The following is a 22,912-nucleotide window of genomic DNA, read 5'->3' on the forward strand; positions in this document are numbered from 1 at the left end:
GAGAGCTGGTGCAAGCTTGCCCACCGTACAAATGCTTCAGCCTGTTGCTGGAGAGGGCTCCTACCTTGCTGGGTGTGAGCAGCTGCTTGGTGGAGCAGTGTGTGAGGAGCTGCCACCACTGACACACAAGCATCTTGGTCACCAGCTGAATGGAAGATCCCTTCTCAAGCTCATTTGACACTGCATTTTAAAGCCCCTCAAGCCTTGGACCTTTGACAAGGGCTGTACCAGTCAGCAGATCCCAATCATAATCTTTCTGATGTGAAAAATGCCCTTCCTGACACAAGTCTGTAGGACCTGATGGCTGCAAGGCAACTGATGGGGTGCTGCCTCTGCCTGGTGTGTGTGGGGCGTGGGATGGAGGGGTGGGCGAGTGGCGAGGTGCACCTGGGCGGGCAGGCAGCCTGGGGAGTACTGCTCCCTGGTGTACAGGCCCTCCTCAAAACCTGCACACAGTGAAACACCATGTGCTCTGTTCTGCTGGTGTCAAGGTTGAGAAGCAAAAGAAAGTGTAGATGAGTTGTAGCATGTGTCATCTCCACTGCAAAACACATGTGCACTGTGCATGTGTGTGTCTTTTACCAGGGATGTGATGTAGCATCAGATCTTGTGTTCAAAGCTGGATGTATTTGGCTTTATAGTGATAGAAGCTTCCTGCAAAGTCTGGTCCATGGTGAGGCTCCTGGGCTGTAAAAAAATAATCCCAAGAATAGATGAAATCAAAGCTTCCACCTATTTCCCACTGGATCCTGCTCAAAGCAGCATTCATGTTGCCCTGGAACCTCTGTCCAGTTTCCAAGCAGAGGCAGTGAGCAGGGCTGGGACAACCTCCTTAGCAGTTCATCCTGCTGGTGTTGGTTTCTCCCCTGTTGGGTTCCTTGCTCTTGCATGGCTGAGCCAGCATGTGAACCATGTGCATGGGCTCTCCAGCTGTGACCCAAGCAACTATAAGCAAAGGAGAGCAGCAGTACCCTGCTAACAGCTAGAAATAGTGCTTTTCTGTGCTGCCAGGACATTGCTTGCTTTACACACGGGCTCTCCACACTTTTGGGTACCGCTCAACCCCACCTGAGTATGAACCTGTGCTTCCAGACAGGGTGAGGAGCAGATTGGTGAGTGCTTATGCTCCCACATGTGTTTCTTCCCTCTAGGTGGATGAGCTGAAGGCCAAGCTGGCAGCCCAAGAAGTGGAACTGAAGCAGAAGAATGACGATGCTGACAAACTGATCCAAGTGGTGGGGGTGGAGACAGAGAAAGTGAGCAGGGAAAAGGCAATTGCTGATGAGGAGGAGCGGAAAGTGGCACTCATCACCCAGGAGGTCGAGCAGAAACAGAAGGACTGCGAGGAGGACCTGGCCAAAGCTGAACCTGCCCTGGAAGCTGCTCAGGCTGCTCTGAACACCCTCAACAAGGTAGGGTGAAGATTCCAGTCTGTCCTCTCTGGATTGTGGTGAGGCAGTGTCATCTGTTAGTCCATGGTTTTGGGCATTGTATTGACCCTTCTCTAGCTTCTTCCCAGCTGGTGCATACTTGGTCCTTGGTGTAACTTGGAGCAGCCAAAGACTGCACCAAACTACCCTTTACTCATGGCCATGGTGGAGGAACTGGAGGTGGGTGCTTTGTTTGCACCTCTTCTCCACTGTCTCTTGTCCTGCCCCACAAGGTAAGGGAGGTAACCTTACTGTCACCCTTCTTCATGACCCAGGGAAGAGTGTCTCAGAGTGATCACCAGTTCTGTACCTCTGTCTTGCTGTCTGGGCACTCGGACCTTTCTGCTAGTGTGGAAGAAGACATGCACAATGGATGACTGAACTCCAGGGCAGGGGCACAGGCCGGATCTTGGTCCAGAATTTTCTGAGGCTGTTATCCCTGAAATATGGGGAGGCTGCAGGTGCTCTCAGGATGAGTGGTTGTCAGCTGTCCTGTGGCAAGGAGCTGGTCACAGCCAAGGTGCAGGAGGTGTTTCAGGACAGGCAGGGTGAAGCCCACGCATCCCTTTGTTTCAGTGAGAGACAGTATTGATGCTGTTCGTTTGAGGTATTTCTGTGCAAGTGCACAACCAGCACAGAGGAGCTGAGAACACTCCAAAATACCAACAAAACAGAATTTACACCCAGCTACTCTGTGAACCTTTCTCCCCCACAATATAGTTGGTGCTGAGAATGTTGCACAGACAGATCTCATGTGAGCCCTGCAGACCAGTGTTGGGGGGTGTGGGGCTGGAGTCTGTGGCTGTGGTTGGCAGCAAGCATGGGCATCCTCTAAGTTCCCATGTCACATGTCTCCTCCTTTGGAAAGGGATCTGTGATGGGAAGGATCATGTCCACCTCTGAGTCTGTGACACAGTGGGGTAAGTGCCTTCCTGCAGCCCATGGCAAATGCCTTGCTTGGCCAAGGGGGAAGACAAGGTCGAGGAAGCAGGATCAGAGATCCAAAGGTGCAGTGGGGAGAGTTGGTGACTACTTGAGCTCATCTGGGCATCCTTCCCTCATGTGTTCCCTGCTGTTGGAAGGACAAAACCTGGTGGCCTGTGGGTTTGGACTGATCTTCTCCAGCTATATTGGGGTGGGATTTGCCTTGTTCTCTCTTTGCCCAAGACATTCCTCAGGTCTTGTTGAGCATGATGCTCAATGTCTGATACATACAGCTTGGCTCCAAAAGTGCACTCATGGGGTGGCTTTTGGTTTGGCAAAACAAGAAGTGCTGTCACGGAAGTCTCATTCCATGTTTGGGTTTATCCAGTACTGGGGATTCTTGGGTAGGGAGAGGACCTGTTCTTCAGTAGTGTCTTTGGGCTGGGCAGAAAACTGTTGTGGGTGGTGGGTAGTTGAGTATCAAATGCGTGGTGACCTCTTGGTAGAGCTGTGCATTGCCACAGAAAAGGCGACTCCAAAGGAAGATGTAATTGAGAAAATGTATAACAAGGACATAAAGGACTGCTTGGACTGCAGGAAACTGATTGGTTTAGGGAAGGCTTTTGATACCTTGGAAAGTTTTTCCTCCAAGGGTGCTCCAGTAGTTCCTGTTTGAAACATGGCACCTTGAGAAGTGCCCCAGAGACATATACCTACAATTTATCTTGGTCTGCAGTTCACGCAGCATCCTGGAGCAGCCAACTCCTGCTGCACCCACGGCAGAGCAGTGGCCACACACCAAGCACAGATATAAAATGAGTTATTCTCATGATCACATCAAAGCGTGGCTCAATCATGCCTCAGACCATGGCTTAATCATAGCTCTCTTAAGGGAGAGGACATCAACTTCACATCATCAGGAATGGGTTTTCTGTTTGAATAGCTTTCAGGAAGCATGTGGCTTTGTTGCAGAGATGTGTTGCTTTGTCTCTTGTTCCTGTTTGGGAAAGGACTGTACAAAGGGAAAATATTTGTCTCTTCATTAATTTTGGTTTCATACTGGAGCTGTAGAATATCTCTTTAGGCAAAGATTAGGGAGATGCAGGAATTTTCTCTAGGGACCTGTAAAGCAGCAATAGCAGAGCACTGGAAGGCATGGTCTCCCTTACCTTCTGATTGGAGATACATCAGAGAGCTTGACCTGGTTGCTGACATGAATAATCAGCAAAATTTATGTGTATATATATAGTTTCTCCCCAATTATCTGTCATCTTATTTGGACAGCATTGTTATATGCAACACTAATAAGGAAAAAAAGTGAGAAAAGCTGTCGAGTATAATGCAGTAATAAATATATCTAGTCAGCTACCAAGCAGCTCAGTAAGTATGTGGATACATGGATGTTTCTGTGCCAGTGTCACCTGCTAGTTTGAAAGAAGAGCAGCCATGTCCATTCAGAATCATATCTTTTGCAGGTAGGCTGTGTGGGGAGGGAAGCAACAGGTGATATCTTTTCCCTAACCCCAGGCAAAGGATGAATGGGGCTGGTCAGCAGACTGCTGGTTGCCCTTGGTGTTTTGTAAAAAGCCCAACTTGCCTGGATGGGATGGCTGCTGTAAAGCCACCTGTCTCTGCCATGGTGTGCAGGAACCGGGCTGGCACCCAGGCTGTCCAGGGCATTGTGTGCAGGTGATCTGAGGGCCACACAAGAGAATGGGCTGCAGTGGTTTTTTTGCCATTTCCAGGATTAACAGGGCACTAACTCAAAGGATCAGCCTTTCCTGGCAGGGCAGAGATCCTGCATGAAATTTGCAGCTGGAGGAGAGGAGGAGAGTAGCATGGAGGAGTGGGAGCAGAGTGGAGGAGCATTAGGCAGTTATGGGTGGACCTGTTGCTCCCAGGGAGATGGACTCATCTGGGCAGAGCAGGGCAGGGGTGGCAGCTAGCAAGGTGTTAACCTCTGGCATGGGCATTTGCAGCAGTGGCAGCCCATTTGCATTCCCCAGGGCTGATGGCAGGTGACTCCTGCAATGGAGACACGCTGCTGCTGGAGGCATGGCTGTGCCGCCTGTGTTCCTGCAGCCAAGTCTCCAGCTGGATGGATTTCCATCTCTTCCTTCCTTGCTGCTGGCTGCAAAGTGGTCTTGTGTTTGGTAAAGAATGCCTTAGCCCCATTAAACCAATATTTATCATTTGTTACTGCAGTCAGAGCAACCCCTGTTCATGACTTCCCAAGAAATGGTAGTTAACAAGTAACAAATTTGTGTGGTGTGGGTTTTTTTTTGTTTGTTTTTTTTTTGTTTGTTTTTTTTTGGTAAGCAAGTTATTCCAACAAAACTGCAAGTACTTCACTTGATCAGTGTGAGATCAGGTGAAGGGGGCCATGCCATGTACATTATTTTCTGATCAGGCACAACTCAAACCCAACTCGATTTCTGCTCCTTTTTTGTGTGGTGGGAGGATTATCTTTCTTGTGCTTTAAATAATCCTCTTTGGTGCCTTCAATACCATCCATAGTCATGCTGATCTCTGGAGGGGGTGGGCCAGCTCAGCTGGCCTTCAGCAGGATTTAGCTGTCTCTGTGTCCCTCACAATTTAAACTTTCCTTTTCCTCTTTTCCGTTTGATCCATGATGTGACTGTAGGCTGGCTCAGACCAGCTTCGGCTGGGCAGTGCCTGCACCGGGGGAAGCTGCTGCAGCCATTTGTGTCCCCTGCTTTAGTATTAATGCCTTTTGCAGGATTTGGTGGCAATGTGAGTGCCTGCGACAAATTGAGAGGCTTTTTAAGATGTTAAAAAGCAATAATTATATACATATATGAGATAATTATATATATATATATAAGAATTAATTTAGCTAATTATTATATGGACCATGATGAATGATGTGCATTATGATACACCCAGCACAGAACACCTGCAAAATAAAAAAATGCAGACCCAGGTCTGATAGTGAGCTTGAAAATACAGGACATCAGGTTTTAGAGACAAGAATGTAATTTTAACTCTTACAGTACATTTCGTCTGCTCACCTTGTGAGTGTGCCCGGGCTCTCTCAGGATTTGCATCCCCTGGGCCCTAAGGCCTGAATGATATGAGGCTCAGTGGATCTGATGTTTTGGCATCATCATCTTTTCGAGGGGGGTGGGAACAGATCGATCATAGCACACGGGCTCTGGGACTGCCTTCCCCTGCCTGTGGGCCTGTGCTTGGCACAAAGCCCTTTCCAAGAGGAGGCAGCAGCTGTCCTGTGCCCCCTTGGAAAGGAGGATGGGGCTTGGCCAGTGCTGCTCAGTCTTTGCACAGGTTACAGTGAGCAGAAGACAGTGAAAATATCAAAAGCAACGATCTTCTCATGCAATTGTCTGCAGTGTCTCCTCTGGAGATGATCCAGAGGCATTTGAGGATGCCATAGCTGCTGGTGCTCCTAAGGCAGGTGGCACGTGGTGTCAGCGACCTGCCTGGTTTCCATCCAGGGATACTCTGGTGTGCAGAAGAATGATTCAGAGTGATCTATTAAAAAGCAACGATGCCATCAGACAAACAGGCTGAGCTCCTTTTACCTGGTACCCAAGTTGCATTCAGTGTGGTTCTTGGCGTGGACTTGGCCTGTCCTCTTCCCATGGTGCCAGAGACTCTCAGAGTAAGTGATGAAACTGCCACCACCCCTGCTGCCCAGGTCTTTCTCAGTCTCCTGGGCGGAACAGCATCATCCTTCCCCCCATTCAGGGTAGTAGAGTCACTGTAACTGTGATGTCATGGATGTGCTCACCTCCTAGCAAAAAAGTAACGATACCAGCTCAGCATCCCATTTCCACCAAGATGCTGTTAAACACAGGCTGCTTTGTCAGAGCCCCCAGTGCCCCCGAGCGCCAGGCCCCGGCACGACGGGGCTGGGGACAGGCCATGTGCTGCTCCTGGCTGAGCTGAGCAGGGTGCTCAGGACAGAGGAGGGCATGTTGGGGTGCTCGTCTGTGCTCACGCTTGGCTCCATGTCATTGAGCATGTTAATTAGAGGTATCTTACACTGGAGATGCACACAGCTCCCAAAGGCCTGTCATTATCAGCTCGATTATTAACAAAAGCTAAAAGCAAGCATAGATCCATTAAAAACAGATTCATAGCAGATACCTCTATCAGAAAAATGCATGCTCAAAAGTGCCACACTATCCCACCGTAGACAGAAACAGATAGAAGCAGAATATCAGAATATATAGATTAAAAACTATTCAAAACTAGTAGAAACAGGAACTGACAGAAGTCAGTTTTTTCTTAAACTGGTGTTGAAACAGCCCTTATCCTTATTTGAATGACAACATGGCATCTGAGAACAGCTGATTTACCTGTCCTAGGTTTTCCTACATAAAAGGTAACTTGCATGTATGTGGAGAGAGGATTTTAGACGTCAGCAGATCAAACCCTCAGCATTGCGTTGTTGTCACAGTTTCAGGTGTGTTAGGAGATGTGTGCTTTCACCACAATTCAGATTTTTTTGCTAAACTTAGCCACTTAATATTAGGGACTTGCTAAAACTGCCTGTGTTGATAGTGGAGGAGTTGGGAACTCCTCCTTGCACAAGGGTGTCCTGAGAGATAAGCTGATTCTCGTGAGGGGACTGCCTCTTCACCCTGAGGACTGCTCTCCTGCTGAAGGTGCTTGGTTGAAGTGTCTGTGTTTGGGCTGGGTGATGGCCCTGTGGAAACAGGAGCACACACAAATAATTCAGGACCTTAACACATGGGTGTCTGGCACAGGGAGTAAAGCATAAAGGGAAGCTCTGCAAGGCAGTTTTAAAGGGACTGGGGGCTATTTATAGAGGTTGTTTTTTGGAAAGGTTCTTTTATCCTTATCCCAATCTTCTGCGAGGACAGAAAACCTCTTGCTCTGCAAGCAGCAGGACTGGCAGCAGGGAAGGAGTTGGGAGCCTGGGAAGGAACACTGTGCTGTGCTGGTCCCAGGTGAGATATAAGAAGCTGAATGCAGAGAATTGAGCACATGGGCTGTAAACACGCACAGTGGTGATTTAAAGGCAGAGATGTTTGGGACGAGAGAAACCCAATTTATCAGATTGATAGCTTAGGAGACTGACTCTATTAGTGACAAAGTAAAAAGAAAGCCCATTCATTTTTGTCTAACAACCTTGTTTTCCCATTTTCAGAAGAATCTGACGGAGCTGAGGTCCTTTGGGTCACCGCCTTCAGCTGTCAGCAATGTCACAGCAGCTGTGATGGTGCTGATGGCCCCAGGAGGAAAGATTCCCAAGGACAGGAGCTGGAAAGCAGCAAAAATTGCCATGGCTAGGGTGGATGGCTTCCTGGACTCCTTGATCAAGTTTGACAAGGAGAACATCCACGAGAACTGCCTCAAAGCTCTTCAGCCCTATTTACAAGATCCCAAGTTTAAACCCGAATTTGTGACCACCAAGTCCTACGCCGCGGCCGGCCTCTGCTCCTGGGTGGTAAACATCGTGCGCTTCCATGAGGTGTACTGTGACGTGGAGCCAAAGCGACAGGCTCTGAGCAAAGCCAACGCAGAGCTGGCAGCTGCCCAGGACAAGCTGGCCAGCATCAAGGCCAAAATTGCTGTAAGTGCTTGCCCTTTGGTGGGACTCATCACTTAGTCACTGTGTGGGGAGAAATCCACTTTGGAGAAAGCTGCTTCTCTGCACTCATGGGGTAGGGTGGAAATCCAAAGAATCAGTAGATTGTATTTTTTTCTATCCTGTTTATTGCTGCTTTATACATTTCATCTGATCTCCTCCAGCCTTGCTTACATCTTAAGAGAAAGACTAATTATTAATTCTTATTATTCCTACCTAATTTTTAAAATGTAAGTTACTGCTACTCATGGGTCCTCAGAAAACCTATTATCTCAAACCAGTGCGTTCCCAGAGCACTGCACAAGGGCCAGGAAGAGGAACTGGAGGCTGATTCCGAGTGCTGGTAGCACAGAGCTGGGCTGGGCTGGCTCCCTGCACTCAGTCCCTAGCAATGGTCATGTTTTACAGGTTGATGATGGCTCTAGTAGGAGCCCAAGAATTTGTCACAGCATGGGTCCCTGTCAGAATATCTTGTACATTATCCTTATTTAGATTTTTGCTATTTCAAAAAAAGAATAATTAAATATTCACTGAATAGAAGAAATTACTGTGTGATTAAAAGTGCATTTTTACAGAGTAGCTTCTAGCCTTTCTCCTTTTCCTTCAGAAAATTATCTCTATATTAAAGGCATACTGCTTTTCTCCCACCCTCCATCCCTGGCCAATACCTTCTCTAATAGAAAAGTGTGGAAACCAGCTGGGGGGAGCCCACCAGCCCACCTCTCAGATGGCAGCACAGCATCCCATCACTTGCTGTTCTCCAGGTCCCTCCCAGAGCAGGCAGTCACTGCTTGCACTCCAAAACCTGCCTTCGTTTTAAGGTGCTGTGGATCTGGCATCCCTCTTCATGAGTGAAGGATCCTCTGTGGCTGTGCTTTCGTACTGACACCACAGCTCATGCAAACCCACCTTTAATAACCAAGGTGTGTTGGCAGTCTGGCTAATGGATTGTCCTTAAATAAGTGTCTTTGAGATACACACCTGGAGAGGGACAGCACAGTCCCTTCAGCTGAGCTCAGAAGAGTAGTCCTCTCTTCCACCAGCACAGCCTCATATTAGAAAATACAGAACTCTCTTGATGCCTCCTAGGGCTTATTATTCTTAAAATGCTTACTACACTTTTAAACTAAAAATATTAAAAAACTTTCCAGAGCTCACGGGTAGCCCCTTCCTGCTGCAGATGAAAGGAGGATGGGCACAACACCTGAAGCAGGGATGGATTTAGAGGTCTTCAGCCTCTAATTCTCCCATCTCCTATATGAGATACGGTGCTGGGGAACTTTTTGCATCCCTTTATGCTATGCTATCCAAAGCTTTTAATGCCCAAGTGTTTATATTTTCTTTGTTTTTTTAAAGAAGTGGGATTTTGTTAAAGAAAATGGTGATCTTTGGGGAGATTACTGGTACTCCACTGGCATACACTTACAAAACTGACTGGTTTAGGTGAGTTTTCCCCTCTGCAGATGGGTAATGTTACACTGCCTAGTGTGGGGGTGGATGTAGAGGTATAGCCTTGCTTGTCAAGCTAGGGTATCTTGGATAGCTTCACTGATGTGAGGCTGATTCAGACTTGCTCACAAGTGGGCCCCAAGCTGTCACATACCTGGTTTTAGTAATAAATGAGACTATTCTGGTTGTCAAATATACTAAGTACCTTTCCCTCTCCTTTGTCTGTCTGGGAAATAAGGTTGCTATGAATCTGGGGAGAGTAGATGTAGAAGCCAGATGTATACTCACAGTTGCACACAGGTATATTTGTGTATCTGTTGGGGTACTGCAGGTATGATCTGTTCTCCATAGTTCTCAGATACTAATTTATCAGATCATGTTTTCATAATGGGATTTTATATATATGAGTGTATGTGGGCACATACATTCATGTATATGCAGACAGAAACTTTTTGTGTTACTAATACCAAGGCAAGTCAAGGAGAAAGTGCTTTGTGTTTTCCAGCATCCAAGAGAGCTGCAGATATCCCTAATATAATCCTTTTTCATTTTCAGGTTTGTTTCTAGTGTGTAGCTCAAACAGTGTTAAAGTGATTTACAAGCAGTTTAGCCTTAAGCAGTTTGCATTGGATACAGATAAAATCAATTATTACTTCTACTTCTCTTATCAGAACTGAAATGCTCCAAGTGCTTGTGGGAGCTGTTGATTTGGTGTAGACTGGACTGTGAACAGTTCTGTTCAAGTAAAGGGCTCTTTTTTTTCCCCTCCAAGTGTTTTGGGCTCTTTCTGCCCCTTCTCAGCCCAGAAGCACTTTGCAGCCAACCTGCATGTGAGCTGGTCCCACCTAGGGCTGGTCGGGCTCCTCTGCAGGAGTGTCCCATGGCACACACTCAGGCGGCTTTAGGAGCAGAACAATTTTATGGACTGATTTTTTATACTCCTTTCTAGAAACAGGATGCAGGAGGTATGGCTTGGACATGGTTCAAGCACACCTTCAGCTGATCAGGGAGCCCCTGGGGATTTGAGCACAACTTGGTGAATCAGCAGAGCTTCAGGGCCTGGACTGAGACCAAGGAGCTGCGGTATAAGGAAATATAAAATTCTGTTTTCTTAGCTGCCCTGATCATTGCTCAGCTATAGCACTGGTCATCAGTACTCGGCCATAAGGACCCCCTTTCCCGCTTTAAATTCTCACAAGGACAGAACCCCAGATAAATCAGTTTTGTGTGTTCTTTGCCTCTGCCCTGCGCCAAGGATGTGAGATACAAGCATGTAAAATAGTGCTGCACTTCGCTGCTCTGCATGGGCTTCTGATGCTGCAACACTCTGTAGTGGCTGCACCCTGAATGCCAGCCTGGGCAGTGTGAGTTGTGGCCAGAACTGCCTGCAGGGTGAATCATCTCTGGAGAGGGGTTTTCCTTAAAACCATGCTCTTCTCTTTTTTTTCATATGCAGCGCCTCAATGAGAACCTGGGAAAGCTCACAGCCAAGTTTGAGAAGGCCACTTCAGACAAACTCAAATGTCAGCAAGAAGCTGAAGCTACAGCGTGTACCATCGCTCTTGCAAATCGATTGGTGAGTGTCAGCAGATGCAACTCTGATGGCATGAATGGGAGGTATCAGGTGCTGCTGAGAGGCGAACCATGTGCACATAGTACATTACATCCTCTAATTTTTTTTGGAATACATTTCCTGCACTGCAGCAAGTTTTGGTAATGAAAATCATTTTACACTGGCTGTTTTCCTACATCAGGGGAGGCACTGCTCATACTTAAAGAAACTGGCTATGTTCTCTTCACAGCTGTCATCTTTTTTTTGTTACTTAAATGCATGATCAAGTACTGATGGGCCAAAACTATATGACTCAAAAATCATATAATAAAAACAAAGATGGGTATATGACAGTAGCTTTGCAGGTTTTGGAATAACAAAAGAGTGAAAATCTCTAAAAAAGCTGTGCATGTCCCTCTTATCAATCCATCGGTATGCACCGCAGTCTGTTGTATCTTCAAAATATGCAGCCTCCTTGTCGTCTGTAGGGGCAATGCCCTTGTCACTGCTTCACAGATAAGTGACTGAGAGATAATGGCTTCTATTCACACTGTCCTGTTAGCTGGAGCCCCAGCTCACATCCAGTACTGCAGTTTCCTTTCACGCTTTGTATTTTGGCTTCTGCACTGGCTCTTAACTTGGAGCAAGCCCATTCCTCAAAGCAAGGGAACAGGGCAGCAGGAAAATGTTCCATGCTTGAGCTCTTCCCTGGCAGGTGGAGGGTTGGAGCTGGTTGTAGCAGCCGGCTCTGCTGACTCAGGATCACCCTCTAGCACACGAAGGCAGCATTGATGCCTCCTTGGTGCAGAGCCCCAATTGCTTTATTCTTCTAAAACACCTCGCTCACTGTGCCTGCGGGGAAGATGCAGGTAGCAGTATGGATTTCTATGAGTACAGACTTAGTGCACTCCCACATGGTTTCTGCTGCAGCTCTTGGTGTGTAAAAGTGCCTGTCCAGCCCTGGTTTGGGTTTGGGTTGGCACATGGCTTCTGCCTGAGACCTGGCAAAACTTACTGGAGCACATGGCCCCTTCCCTGTGACCCTGCAGCCTGATCTTGTAGCAGCACTGAAAGAAATGCTGCTGCGTGGCTCTTCCCCCAGGAACAGCAGAGATGTGTTCAAACCACTCTCTCTCCCAAGAGACTGCACCTGTACCAGGAGAGAGTCCTGCCCAATCTGCACATCTTCAGGGAGTTTGGCCTCTGTCTTGTTAAAGCTGCTTCTTCTGGTGGGGCTGGTGGCACAGCCCCATACAAAGGTGTTTCTAGAAGTGATGCTGGATGTAAGTTTCTCTGCTTGTTTTGCTCACTCATGGCCTGTATTTTATATGTAAAGTATGTATTTGTATCTATCCCAATACAGATAGAGAAGAGGAAGATAGACAAATGTTCAAGCTTTTTGCTTGGGATGTGGAAAGTTGTGCTCAGTTCTCCATTTTTCTCCATTTCCTACTCTCAAACCTTCCTAGGTGACCTTCAGTAAATTGCTCTAGCCTGGATTTTTAGAGCTGTCTAGATTTCATGGGGGTTTTCATGGGCATGTGAAAGAGGGATTTAGTGGGATATTGAAGAGCTCCCAAGAGCTGCACAGTTCACCTGCTGAATGCTTAGGTACTGGGAAACAAAAAAACTTGTGTCTTCAATCTCCGCATACCTCCTTTGGAAAACAGAGCACAGCACTGCTGTAGCACAGGCAGGTGCGTTGCAGGACTGTGATATACTCATATATAAGGGGTCAAAGACAAACAGCAGATAAGTCTCTTCCTATTTAGATCTCTGATGCAACCACCAAAGGAGTTTTTTGCTTTCATGTTCTTCAGGTGAAATCTCACTGAATACTTCTAAACCTTTAATCATGACAGGAAAGTAGCTTTTTCATTTGAAAGAACCATTTATGTTTCTAGTTGAGATTTTGCAGGATGAGAATTTCCCCCTCTTTCCACAGCCTAACAAAATCCTATTTAACATGTGATGTGGAGGTAGATTGTGGCAGGAGTTGGCAAACACAAAATATGAGAACAAAATGTTTAATAAAAAAGAAAGATAGAAATTACGGTTTCAGTTCTTTTCATATAAATATATGTGTGTGTAAGTGTATGTGTTACACTGAATACAACTTAATTTCCCCTCAATTAGTACCACTGTAAGAAACAGAACAAGGTTTCTTAAAGGTGCACGCTTAGCATGTGAGCTCTTGGTTTAAAATGTGAATCTTCATTCAGGTACAACTGTGATATTGTGATAAGGAAAAATTATGGAATTTTTGGGGAGTTTTTTTGGCTTAGCTATACTAGCAAAGTTGTCCTTGTAAAACAAAACGAACAAATGCTTTAACAATATAGGTTGTCACTTTTGATGTGTGTTCCTACATGATTTTTAAAGTTTAATAATTTCCTTTAAAAGAAAGTATTTTGATTCTGAAATCAAGATAAGGCATAGGAATCAAATTTTAGAAAAACTTCCTTTGGTTGCAGTTGCAGTTTTTGTGATGATGTATGCATTAGTCTGTGGTCTGATAGCAGAGTTTTTTGTCACAGGCAGTATAATCTCAGTGAAACAACAGCAATATATTTACTTGTCTATATATATATATAAGCATGTTCTTTACCTTCCTCATTAACTGGGGCTGTTCAGAGACTCAGGGCTAGCACCTGTTTAAAAGTAGTGCTTGTTCATGTTCTTTGCTGGTGCTGGATGGTATCCTTAACTATTAAATACCTTAGCATTTTTTTCATTGTTTAGGCACAGTCCTGATGTTTTATTTTGTATAGCAGTTTAGCTGCCTTGGCTTCAAAGCCTCCCTGTTTCTTTCCTCTTGAAATTCTTGGGATGCACTAGTGACCAGTTTTGGAAGCAAAAGGTTCCCTGTCCAGGCTTCAGGAGAACAAACTTTGAAATCTTGAAACCATTAAAGCAATTAGGAAGTGGTGATACACAAACTGCTTTTCCCACCCTGCTCTAATTTCGTGTTGTGCGAATGAGAGAAACCATGTGTGGCTCTGCCCAGTCACCAGTGGGTGACATTGGCTAATCCTGTAGTTATTTCAGTCTCTTATATATACTTAAAATGAGAGTGTTTAGGTGATGGTTTCAAGTCTGAAACAAACTGAAATGGGTAAATGATAAAGGATGCATTAGCGGGCAGCCTGATCTGTGCATCAAGAGAATTGGATGGAGGAGGGTGGTTTGATTTTTTGGGGGCAGATAAAGGACATCACTCGGGTATAGGCTTTCTACTTTGAATACAATTGCTGCTGTTCAGCCCTACCTGTTGTTGCTGAGGTTTATAAGCCATTTTCATTTAGATTGAATTTGGACATCTGCTCAAGTATGATGCAGTGCCATGGCAGGGACCATGATCGGTCCCGTCCTCCCGTGTTTGTGAAGGTGACGCCCATCGAGGCTGGAAAACATTTTTTGCTCTGTGTTTGAAAGCATGGAGAGCTTCCCCAATCTGCATCTGTCTGTCTGCATAGATGAGAGAGGCTAAACACTGTTTTCTCCATAGTTTGCCGATGTTGTCATCTTCTACCCCACTGGCTGCTGCCAGGACATGCTTGATCCCAGGCTGAAACACCCTTCCTTTCATCATTAGTGAAAAAGCAGAGCCAGGTGGAAGCAAATCTCTATTACTGCATGTAAGATCACACAAAACTGAAGTATCATGTGACTGGCAGAGTCTTTGCAATGGTGAGGAAGATGAGTGCTGGGCAATGCCCTAGATTCTGCTAGAAAAAAGCTGCATGTTTTCATTGATCTATAGCTGGTAAACATCATCTGCTGCACTTGTGCTGGGTAAATTTTTCAGCCTGATAGTAACAAGAGTTGATAACAGATAAGAGACTGAGAGCTTGTCAACCCTGGGCTTTTAAAAAGCAAAGAAGGATGGATTGGGATTGTTTGCATTCTGTTTTTGTCTATAACTTGCTGGGAGATGAATATACACATGTACACACAAACAAAAAAAACACCATTGAAAGTCTCCTGTTGCTCCAAACAATGTGCTGTCTAAAAAAAGAGTTCAACAGTAAACAAGGGAAAAAAAACAGATATCTGTTCTGTTTAGTGCCTACTGTTGCCACGTCTCCAAATGCAAAGGCTTGGAAAGAGATTTGAGTAATGATTGGAGCTCTCCTCATGCTGCAAATAGGCTCATAAATTATCTTTCTGCAGCTCCTTCACTCCCAGCCCTCTTAACTTCACCCGAATGTGCCAGAAAAACACTTGGAAAAGATGGAAAGACATAGCAGCCTCCTTAGTAGTGCGTGAGCCATCTAGACAGTGCTTCCCGCAGAGACCCACCATGGCTGTTGTCTTGGGGCCCGAGCGTAGATGGAGGGACTGTCACCTTCAGCGTTCCAGCCTGAGGCTTGAAGCGGTGATTAGTTTGCTGGAAGTGTTTAATCTCTTGCTGCCACACTGAGGGCTCCAACTCCTCACTTATATTGTATTCTTTTGCAATGCAGCCAAAAACACATTGCACAGCCAACTGCAGGTATGTGCTGTCCTGCTCCTGGAGTGAATTAGACCTCAGTACCTGCAGGCAGCATTAGCCACTGATGGGCAAAATCACAGAATCGTCTAGGTTGGAAAGGACCTTGAAGATCATCTAGTCCAACTGTTAATCTAACACTGACAGTTCCCAACTCTACCAGTTCCCTCAGTGCTGGCTCAACCTGACTCTTCAACCCCTCCAGGGATGGGGACTCCCCCACTGCCCTGGACAGCCCATTCCAACGCCCAACAGCCCCTTCTGCACAGAAATCCTTCCTCAGAGCCAGCCTGACCCTGCCCTGGGCAGCTTGAGGCCATTCCCTCGGGGCCTGGCGCTGGCTTCTTGGCTCCAGAGACTCATCCCCCCTCTCTGCACCCTCCTGGCAGGGAGTTGCCGAGGGCCAGGAGGTCTCCCCTCAGCCTCCTCTTCTTCAGACTGAACCCCCCAGTTCCCCCAGCAGCTCCCCAGCAGACCTGTGCTCCAGACCCTGCCCCAGCTCCGTTGCCCTTCTCTGGCCACGCTCGAGTCATTCAATGGCCTTTTTGGGGTGAGGGGCCCAAAACTGAACCCCCTCATCAAGGTGTGGCCTCACCAGTGCCGAGTACAGGGGTCAGATCCCTTCCCTGTCCCTGCTGGCCACACTAGTGTTGACACAAGCCAGGATGCCATCCAGACTAAATCCAGAAACTGTCTCTCATTTCACATGAGAGATGAGCACAGGTTGTTGGTTCAAACACGTGTCTGGAACCGAAATCACTGAATGAACACCCTCTTGGGCTCCTGTTTGGAGCTTTAATGGGGAAAGACATGGCTCTTGCCAGCCCAGTTAAAAAGAGAGAAGGGTAACTCTGGCTTCTTATTCTGTCCAGGTGCTACAGCACACAGCGATGCACAATTACCAGGGGTCTCTGTTTACTGTAGATCATATAGAAAACAGTGGAAATTATTAGGATCGGAGATAATTTAAAAGTCTGGGCAAGGCCAGGGTTACTTCTGGTGGTGAAAATTATTACAGTTCAATGCAACTTGCTGGGAGAAGAGAGAAGCACTTAGTCCCTGGGAAATCAGCTGTCTCTGCAGCTGGGATGTGAGCTGCAGCATGTGTATTATGTTTTAATAGAGAATCCATTCACTTAGAGGAGTTTTTATTTAGATAGGTGAAATCTTATCATGTTTGCCAGATGGAGAAAAATACTGGAGGAACAGGGACATTGCATCCCAGGCCATGCTGGTTACATCTCCCCACCCCATTGCCTGGGAACATCTTGAATTGAGACTCTGTTGGGTTCCTTGAAGCACTGTTCATCTTGGCTGGTTAGAGGACAGAGCTGCCGTGGTAAGGAGCTGCTAGCAGGCATCATAACTGAGGGAGCACTGAACACAGTCAGCTGTGAATGCAGACAAGAACAAGTTATGTCAGTGCCAGATCCAGTAGCTGTTTTTAAAGGCATGGTTAGAAAGCACACAGCTTGCTACTACTGCTGTCAAAGATGGATCACTTTTGCATTGTTTGTAAGGAACTGCTTGCATCCGAACTCACTGCTGTGCAATGCACACCATCTCCTGTGTTATCTCTGGCTTTGATCTAGGAATAGATCCTGACAGCCCTTACTGATGTGCAATTTATTTGACATGCAAGACGTGTCACCTATGTGACTATGGGCAGAAAAAGTTCCCAGACTTTTAAATAAATACATTTGAGGCTGAATGAAGAATGCACCTAACAGACAGTGTTGCTTTAGATTGAAAAGTGAACCAGGGGGATGAAAGCAAGCCTAACTTATACAGTGCCTTAATATTAGTTTGGCATCTTGTGAACTTTAGATGACCTAGGGAAGATGATCCAGGGTCCAAGGGTCAGGGAGCAGGGAATATCTAGGTATCCATGCACCAAAAAGGGGAGAATGGCTGATGGGTGGTACTTGTGAGTAGATATGTGCTAATGTGGCAGATGAAATTTAGTGATGCCAAATGAAAATAATGCATGCAGGGAAAATGAATTGTAATCATGCATTTACATTGATAGGTCCTAATTGCACTATTATCACTCACAAAAGAGCTATTGGAGTCATTACAGAGAGTTCTCAGAGCAGTGTGGTACTCAACTGGAGGAAGAAAGGCAAATTGTATATTAGTTAGTAATTGGTAGAAAAAAATCAGGAAGCACAAGTTAAACAATTATTGTATCAGGCCTATCAGTGCCTACATCTTGCATGCTGAACACAGTTGGGCTACCCCATCTCAGAAGACTGTAGGCAACCTAGGAAAGCTACAATAAAGTGTATAACTGCTTCCATATGGGAAGAGAGGAGATAGATTAAGACTTTTCATTTTGGAAAAGAGCCTGTGTAAGGCAGATGGATATGACAGAAGCCTATAAAATGAAAGTTATGCAGAAGGTGAATAGGGGATGGTTGTTCACTATCCTTCATTATCAAAGAGCTAAAAGTCATCAAATGAGATGGCTTTTAATTTACTACTTGCTAAATTAAATACAAATAATTTCAATGACTTCTAGGATCTGAGGTGGAAGACACCTGGGATTTCTTTAAGATACTAAAACTGGCAGTAGTGTGTGACCCAAGCAAGGGAGAAGTAAAGACTCCTAGGACCTAAGTAGATAAAAAATAACCTCAATAAATTAATTAGGAGCATGTAGACACCCTACAAGTATTAGGAAAATCAGATCAATAAAGACTTCTTGGTCTTAGAGGCTATGGGAATAGTGTGAGAATTTACCTAAAGGAGGCTGGAGGGAAGACCTATAGGTGCTTCATTTATAAAAACTACAAAGAAAAGATGGAGGGAGTAGACTTCTATGCACTGCTACTGGAGTTGATTAGGGATAATTTAGGTATGATCCTTGAAAGTAACCATAACTTAAAAGTAGTGCTTTGCTTCTTTTTCAACAAGTAGGATTACATAAGACCAGATATGTGGGCTGACACCAGGGTCTCTCTGGACTCCAGCAAATGTCCAGAGCAGAGAAGGAACAGGGCAAGTATATCCCATGCTGCCTGCTATCTGATATTTTCTAGCCTTCATATGCTTCAATGTGATGAATGTGGGTATACATGATAAAACAGACCTATAAGACTGAGAACATAACAATGGGAATTCCCACAGATGAAGAGGAAGCATGACTGTAGTTGAAATAACTGAATGGTCTGGCTATGGGAATCAGAGGGATGGGATGAAATTCAGTGATACAAGATCAAATGTATAACTGGATTTATAACAGATTGTTTATCTCTGAACCAGGAGCACATTGCCAGCAACCAGTGAGGACCACTTGAATCTATTTGTTCAGGCTTTGCCCTTCGTGTCACGTAGCCCCAGTAAAAGCAGATGTGATCCTACTCATATCAAGAGAAGGCTTTCTAGCAAGGCTAAGGGAATGTTGGCATGTGCTGAGATCAGCAAAGGGCACTGGGGAAACCTCCTCTGCAGATTTGTGAGGAGGATGGTGATACACATTCTCGAAAGAGTATCTCAACTCGAACAGCTCTGAGGTTGAATGGGGCAAGGAAAACCTGTGTCCATGCTTTCTCCTCCTGAAAGGAGTCAGACTGCCCAAAAGGCAGTTTTCACTAATTTAAAGGAGCAGATTTGTCAAGGCAGAAAGGCCATCAGAGGTATTTTTGTAAAAATAATGCCAAGCAATCTAAGTATGAAATGCCAGCTAGATAAATGTAATGTAGTGTGTATTGGAAAAAACAGTTTTTACTTTACATGCCCTGTAAGTGAAGCTGAGCTAGTTATAATTCAGTAATAGAATGATAGAGTTAAGAGCTCTGGGAGTATGTGAGCTCTGTGCTCCCAGAGGCAAAAAAAAAACCCAAACCCAAGCCAAAACGGAATGTTAGCGTTTATCAGGAAAAGAAGAGAGAACAAAGCAGAGAAATATCACAGTCTCACTATATAAATACATTCTAAATAAGTCTTGAATGTGCAGCTGTACCTCCACCCACTCTGCTCTACCTCAAAGGATGTAGTAGAATGGGAAATGGTGCAGAGAAGGTTACCAAAAAAAGAAAAAAAAGGGATGATAAAAATTACCTCATTTGGTAAAGATAAAGATTGCAAGGAAAATCAAAATGCTGCTTCTGTGTGAGGAATAGGCTAAAGCTCTTCAACCTAAACAGGCGACAGCAGAAGGGGTGTCAAGGGCTTGAAATCCTGAGTGGTATGTTGCAAGCATGGTTATTCGCTGTATTTCCACTGTGCAAACAGGTTTTATAAATGGAAAAATTCAGGCAGCACATCAAAGGATGTACTTTTTTTTACAGAAAACATAGCTAAACTGTGTATCTCCTGGCCACGGAGTGCTGTAGATGTCAAAACGTTGGTTAGTATCCATGGCAGCTTAGGTTCAGTCATGAAGTAAAAAATAATCAGTGGCTACTAAGCATAAAAATATAAGTTCTGTTTCAGAAGGTCCTTAAAATTCCAGTTGTGAGTAGCTGGGAAATTATGTCAGGAACTATTACCAGGCGCTTATTTTCATAGTCTTCCCAAATCATCTGCTAAGGGCTGCTGTCAGCAGGCAAGATGCTGAAGGAGGTGGACCTTGGGCCTGGCCTGGTACAGCTCTTCCTGTGGTTGTGCATTTCAGAAGTGAACTAGATCAACTCCTTTTGCTTAGCAAAGCAGAGCACATTCCCTGGAAAATACTGGCTGTTTATAAAAGCATCTGGAGGTTGACTTGCAGAAACACAACTCTACAGCCCCTAAGGTTATAAAGTTGGTGTGTTTATTCAGCGCTGAGGCACACGGGGGATCACTCCACCACAAACGTGCGCACCTCTCGTGGCACCTTGTCTTGGCTTTATGCTAGAAAGCATTACATATTCATAATACACCTATACATATACATGACCTATCCCCGCTTCGTATTATAATGAGATTGAAAGTCTTTTTCATATGTTCCGCCCCAGTCTCCTCCTAGTTGCATCTGTGGCAGTGTGTCCCAGTGGTCATGGGCTGGGGTCACAGAGATGAAGTAACTCCTCTTCTTCACTGTTGAACTTTTTCCCTCGGTTTCTTGCACAGGCTCTGTAGCCTCTTGGACTCAGGCCGGACCATAGGGTTGGGTTTGACCAGTTTTTAGGGCTGTCTTCCTGTTCCACCAGGAAGTGTTCCCTCACAGCTTCTATTAATAAAGGTTTCCATATTGTTCTGCTCTCTGGCCCGTCAACTATGATCTATTATCCTATTTTAATCTTAGTTATCTTTTAACTAATAGGCCTCTAGTCCATAGCCTGATCTCTAAGTCTTCCATCTTTATCTCTAAACTAAGTTATAAGTTCATTTCTTGAGTGCCTAATTTCTATATCCTATTTTAATTTCCTAGCTCCTTATTTCAGAGGTACCCACGAGGGTGAAAGGAGAGCTGTTTGAGCTGGAGGACAGTATCTGCATGAGAACTGATGATATTAACTGGCAAGGAGTAAAACTGTGTTGAAAAACAGAAGGTGGCTCCTAACCCCCAGAAGGTAGCAAGATTCTGCTAGAAATAGGACTTGGTCAAGTTGGAATGTGTGAGGGTGGAACTCAGTGAGGATCTGAAGGTGGTACCTTCCCATCCTGAGGACCTGCATTCTGCATGTCGGTTTAAGATAGCAAAATAACCCAGTTTAGGGTTATTTAAGGTGTTCATAAGGCTTATCATAGGGATTTGTGTCAGAACAGGTCCTTTTTAACAGTGATCTGGAAGAAGGAGACGGTGTCTTAGTAGTCACATTTGCAGCACCCCTTTGGGGAGGTTTGCAAAAGAGAAGGATATAGAGGAATTTTTAATAGAAATGAGAAGGATGAGAAATAACCCTTAGCTCATGCAGACTGTACACTAAAGAAGAAAAATAGAAAGTGCTGGTCGGCCCTGGTAACAGAGGCCTGTGAGTAGAGAGGATCTGTACATTACATGGGTCTTTTCGGAGCAGGAGAGTGATTGTGATTTGCCCATAAAATTTGGCATTCTTGGTCTCAAGTCCATGAGGCCAACTTATAACCATTTTGGCTTTTACTGGCTTGTGAACCTGAAGGATGCATTCCATTCATGTTTCTAAGCTGTGTTTCTCAGTTAATAGGGCTAATGTTTTTTCCTTTTTTTTTTTTTTTTTTTTTTTAAAAAAAGGGGGAGGATGTGGGGATGTCAGGATAACTCTTATATTCACAAGACTTCAGGAGTGAGGGACCAATGGCACCCTGAAAAATACCCATGGTCAAATAAGTTGTTCATGCATGTAGAGATATCTTATTTTACAAGGGGATGCTGTATCCTCTTCAAAGCTGATAAGCCCTCAGTTAAACTGTTTGTGCAAAATCCCATCTACCTTATGTAATAATAAATTGTGTGAAATAGCTGAAGGTTCTGGCTGTTGGAGAAGAGTCCTCTGAGTGAGAGGGCATAACAAGATATGAATCTGTGGCATTTAGGCAATTAACAACTGATGAGGCTGCCTCAGAAATCCTTATGCAGATATCTTTACCTGAATTTCTTCGGGGAAGTGATGTGTTCTCCCTTGATGATTTTAGAGGAGTTGTGGGGCGGATAGCTGAGATTTGACTGCAGTACCAACCTTTCACTGAATGGCACAGATGAGTTAGCAAAGTCACTAATTTTGCTTGTGCTGAATATTTCCATGCCCAGGTTTAAAATTTTAGCAAATGTGACTCCAGCAACAAGGTATGCGCGTGGCCAGATCCTGAGGTATTACTTAAAGAACCACTGTAATGATCAGTTTGACGGGAAATTGCAGGTTGGAGGACTCACCTCTGAGAACATGCGATGGGCTGAAGCTGTGAAGGACTTCAAACAGCAAGAGAGCACCTTGTGTGGAGATATCTTGCTGATTACAGCCTTTGTCTCCTACCTGGGCTACTTCACCAAGAAATACCGTCAAGACCTCCTGGATGGAATCTGGAAGCCGTATTTGCAGCAACTAAAAGTAAGCCCTGATTTCTCTGAGAAGCTGTTGTTACTGGAATTAACATTACATTCTGATGTCCACAGTAGATCCCCCAAGTGAGGGGATCCCCCAAATGAGGGGCATCCCTGTATCTCCACCAAGTTGGGTCGAGGAGCATGATGTAGACATACTTGATATACTCCTCTCTGAGGAAGATGTAGTGGTGTCCTTGCTCCATGCAAGTGACCCCATTCCTCCATGTACAGAGAAAAAACCCTGATGCAGCAACCCAAACATGGAGCCCAGTACCAATGCTGGGCAGTTTTAACCAGGTATCAGGGATGGCCTAGAAGGAGGGAGGTAGTATGGATAAGGAACTGCTCAGAGCAGGCAGAGCTCAGTGCCAGCTCTCTAGTAGGCTTGGAAAAACTCCAGATGGTTCTTCATGCTGGACACAAACTCTGTTCATGCTTGCCATGTCTCTCAGCTGGTTTTACCTATGTCTTGCTGTTTGGACCAGATGGAGACTGTTATGCTTCCAACTTGTTTAAT

The 22,912-nt window shown here is 45.3% G+C and overlaps 1 protein-coding gene across 1 annotated transcript in view; it reads left to right on the forward strand.

Annotated features, from left to right (window-relative positions):
* DNAH9 (dynein axonemal heavy chain 9) overlaps positions 1 to 22,912 on the forward strand; it is a 206,644-nt gene that overhangs the window by 99,452 nt on the left and 84,280 nt on the right. The window contains exons 49-52 of the mRNA XM_026861253.1: positions 1,152 to 1,412; positions 7,513 to 7,938; positions 10,859 to 10,978; positions 22,211 to 22,399. Of these exons, the coding sequence (XP_026717054.1) occupies positions 1,152 to 1,412; positions 7,513 to 7,938; positions 10,859 to 10,978; positions 22,211 to 22,399 (996 nt within the window). The remainder of the gene's footprint in view (positions 1 to 1,151; positions 1,413 to 7,512; positions 7,939 to 10,858; positions 10,979 to 22,210; positions 22,400 to 22,912) is intronic.

Source organism: Athene cunicularia, assembly GCF_003259725.1.
Source record: "Athene cunicularia isolate RWA chromosome 18 unlocalized genomic scaffold, athCun1 chr18_part1, whole genome shotgun sequence".
NCBI classification, from domain to species: Eukaryota; Metazoa; Chordata; class Aves; order Strigiformes; family Strigidae; genus Athene; species Athene cunicularia.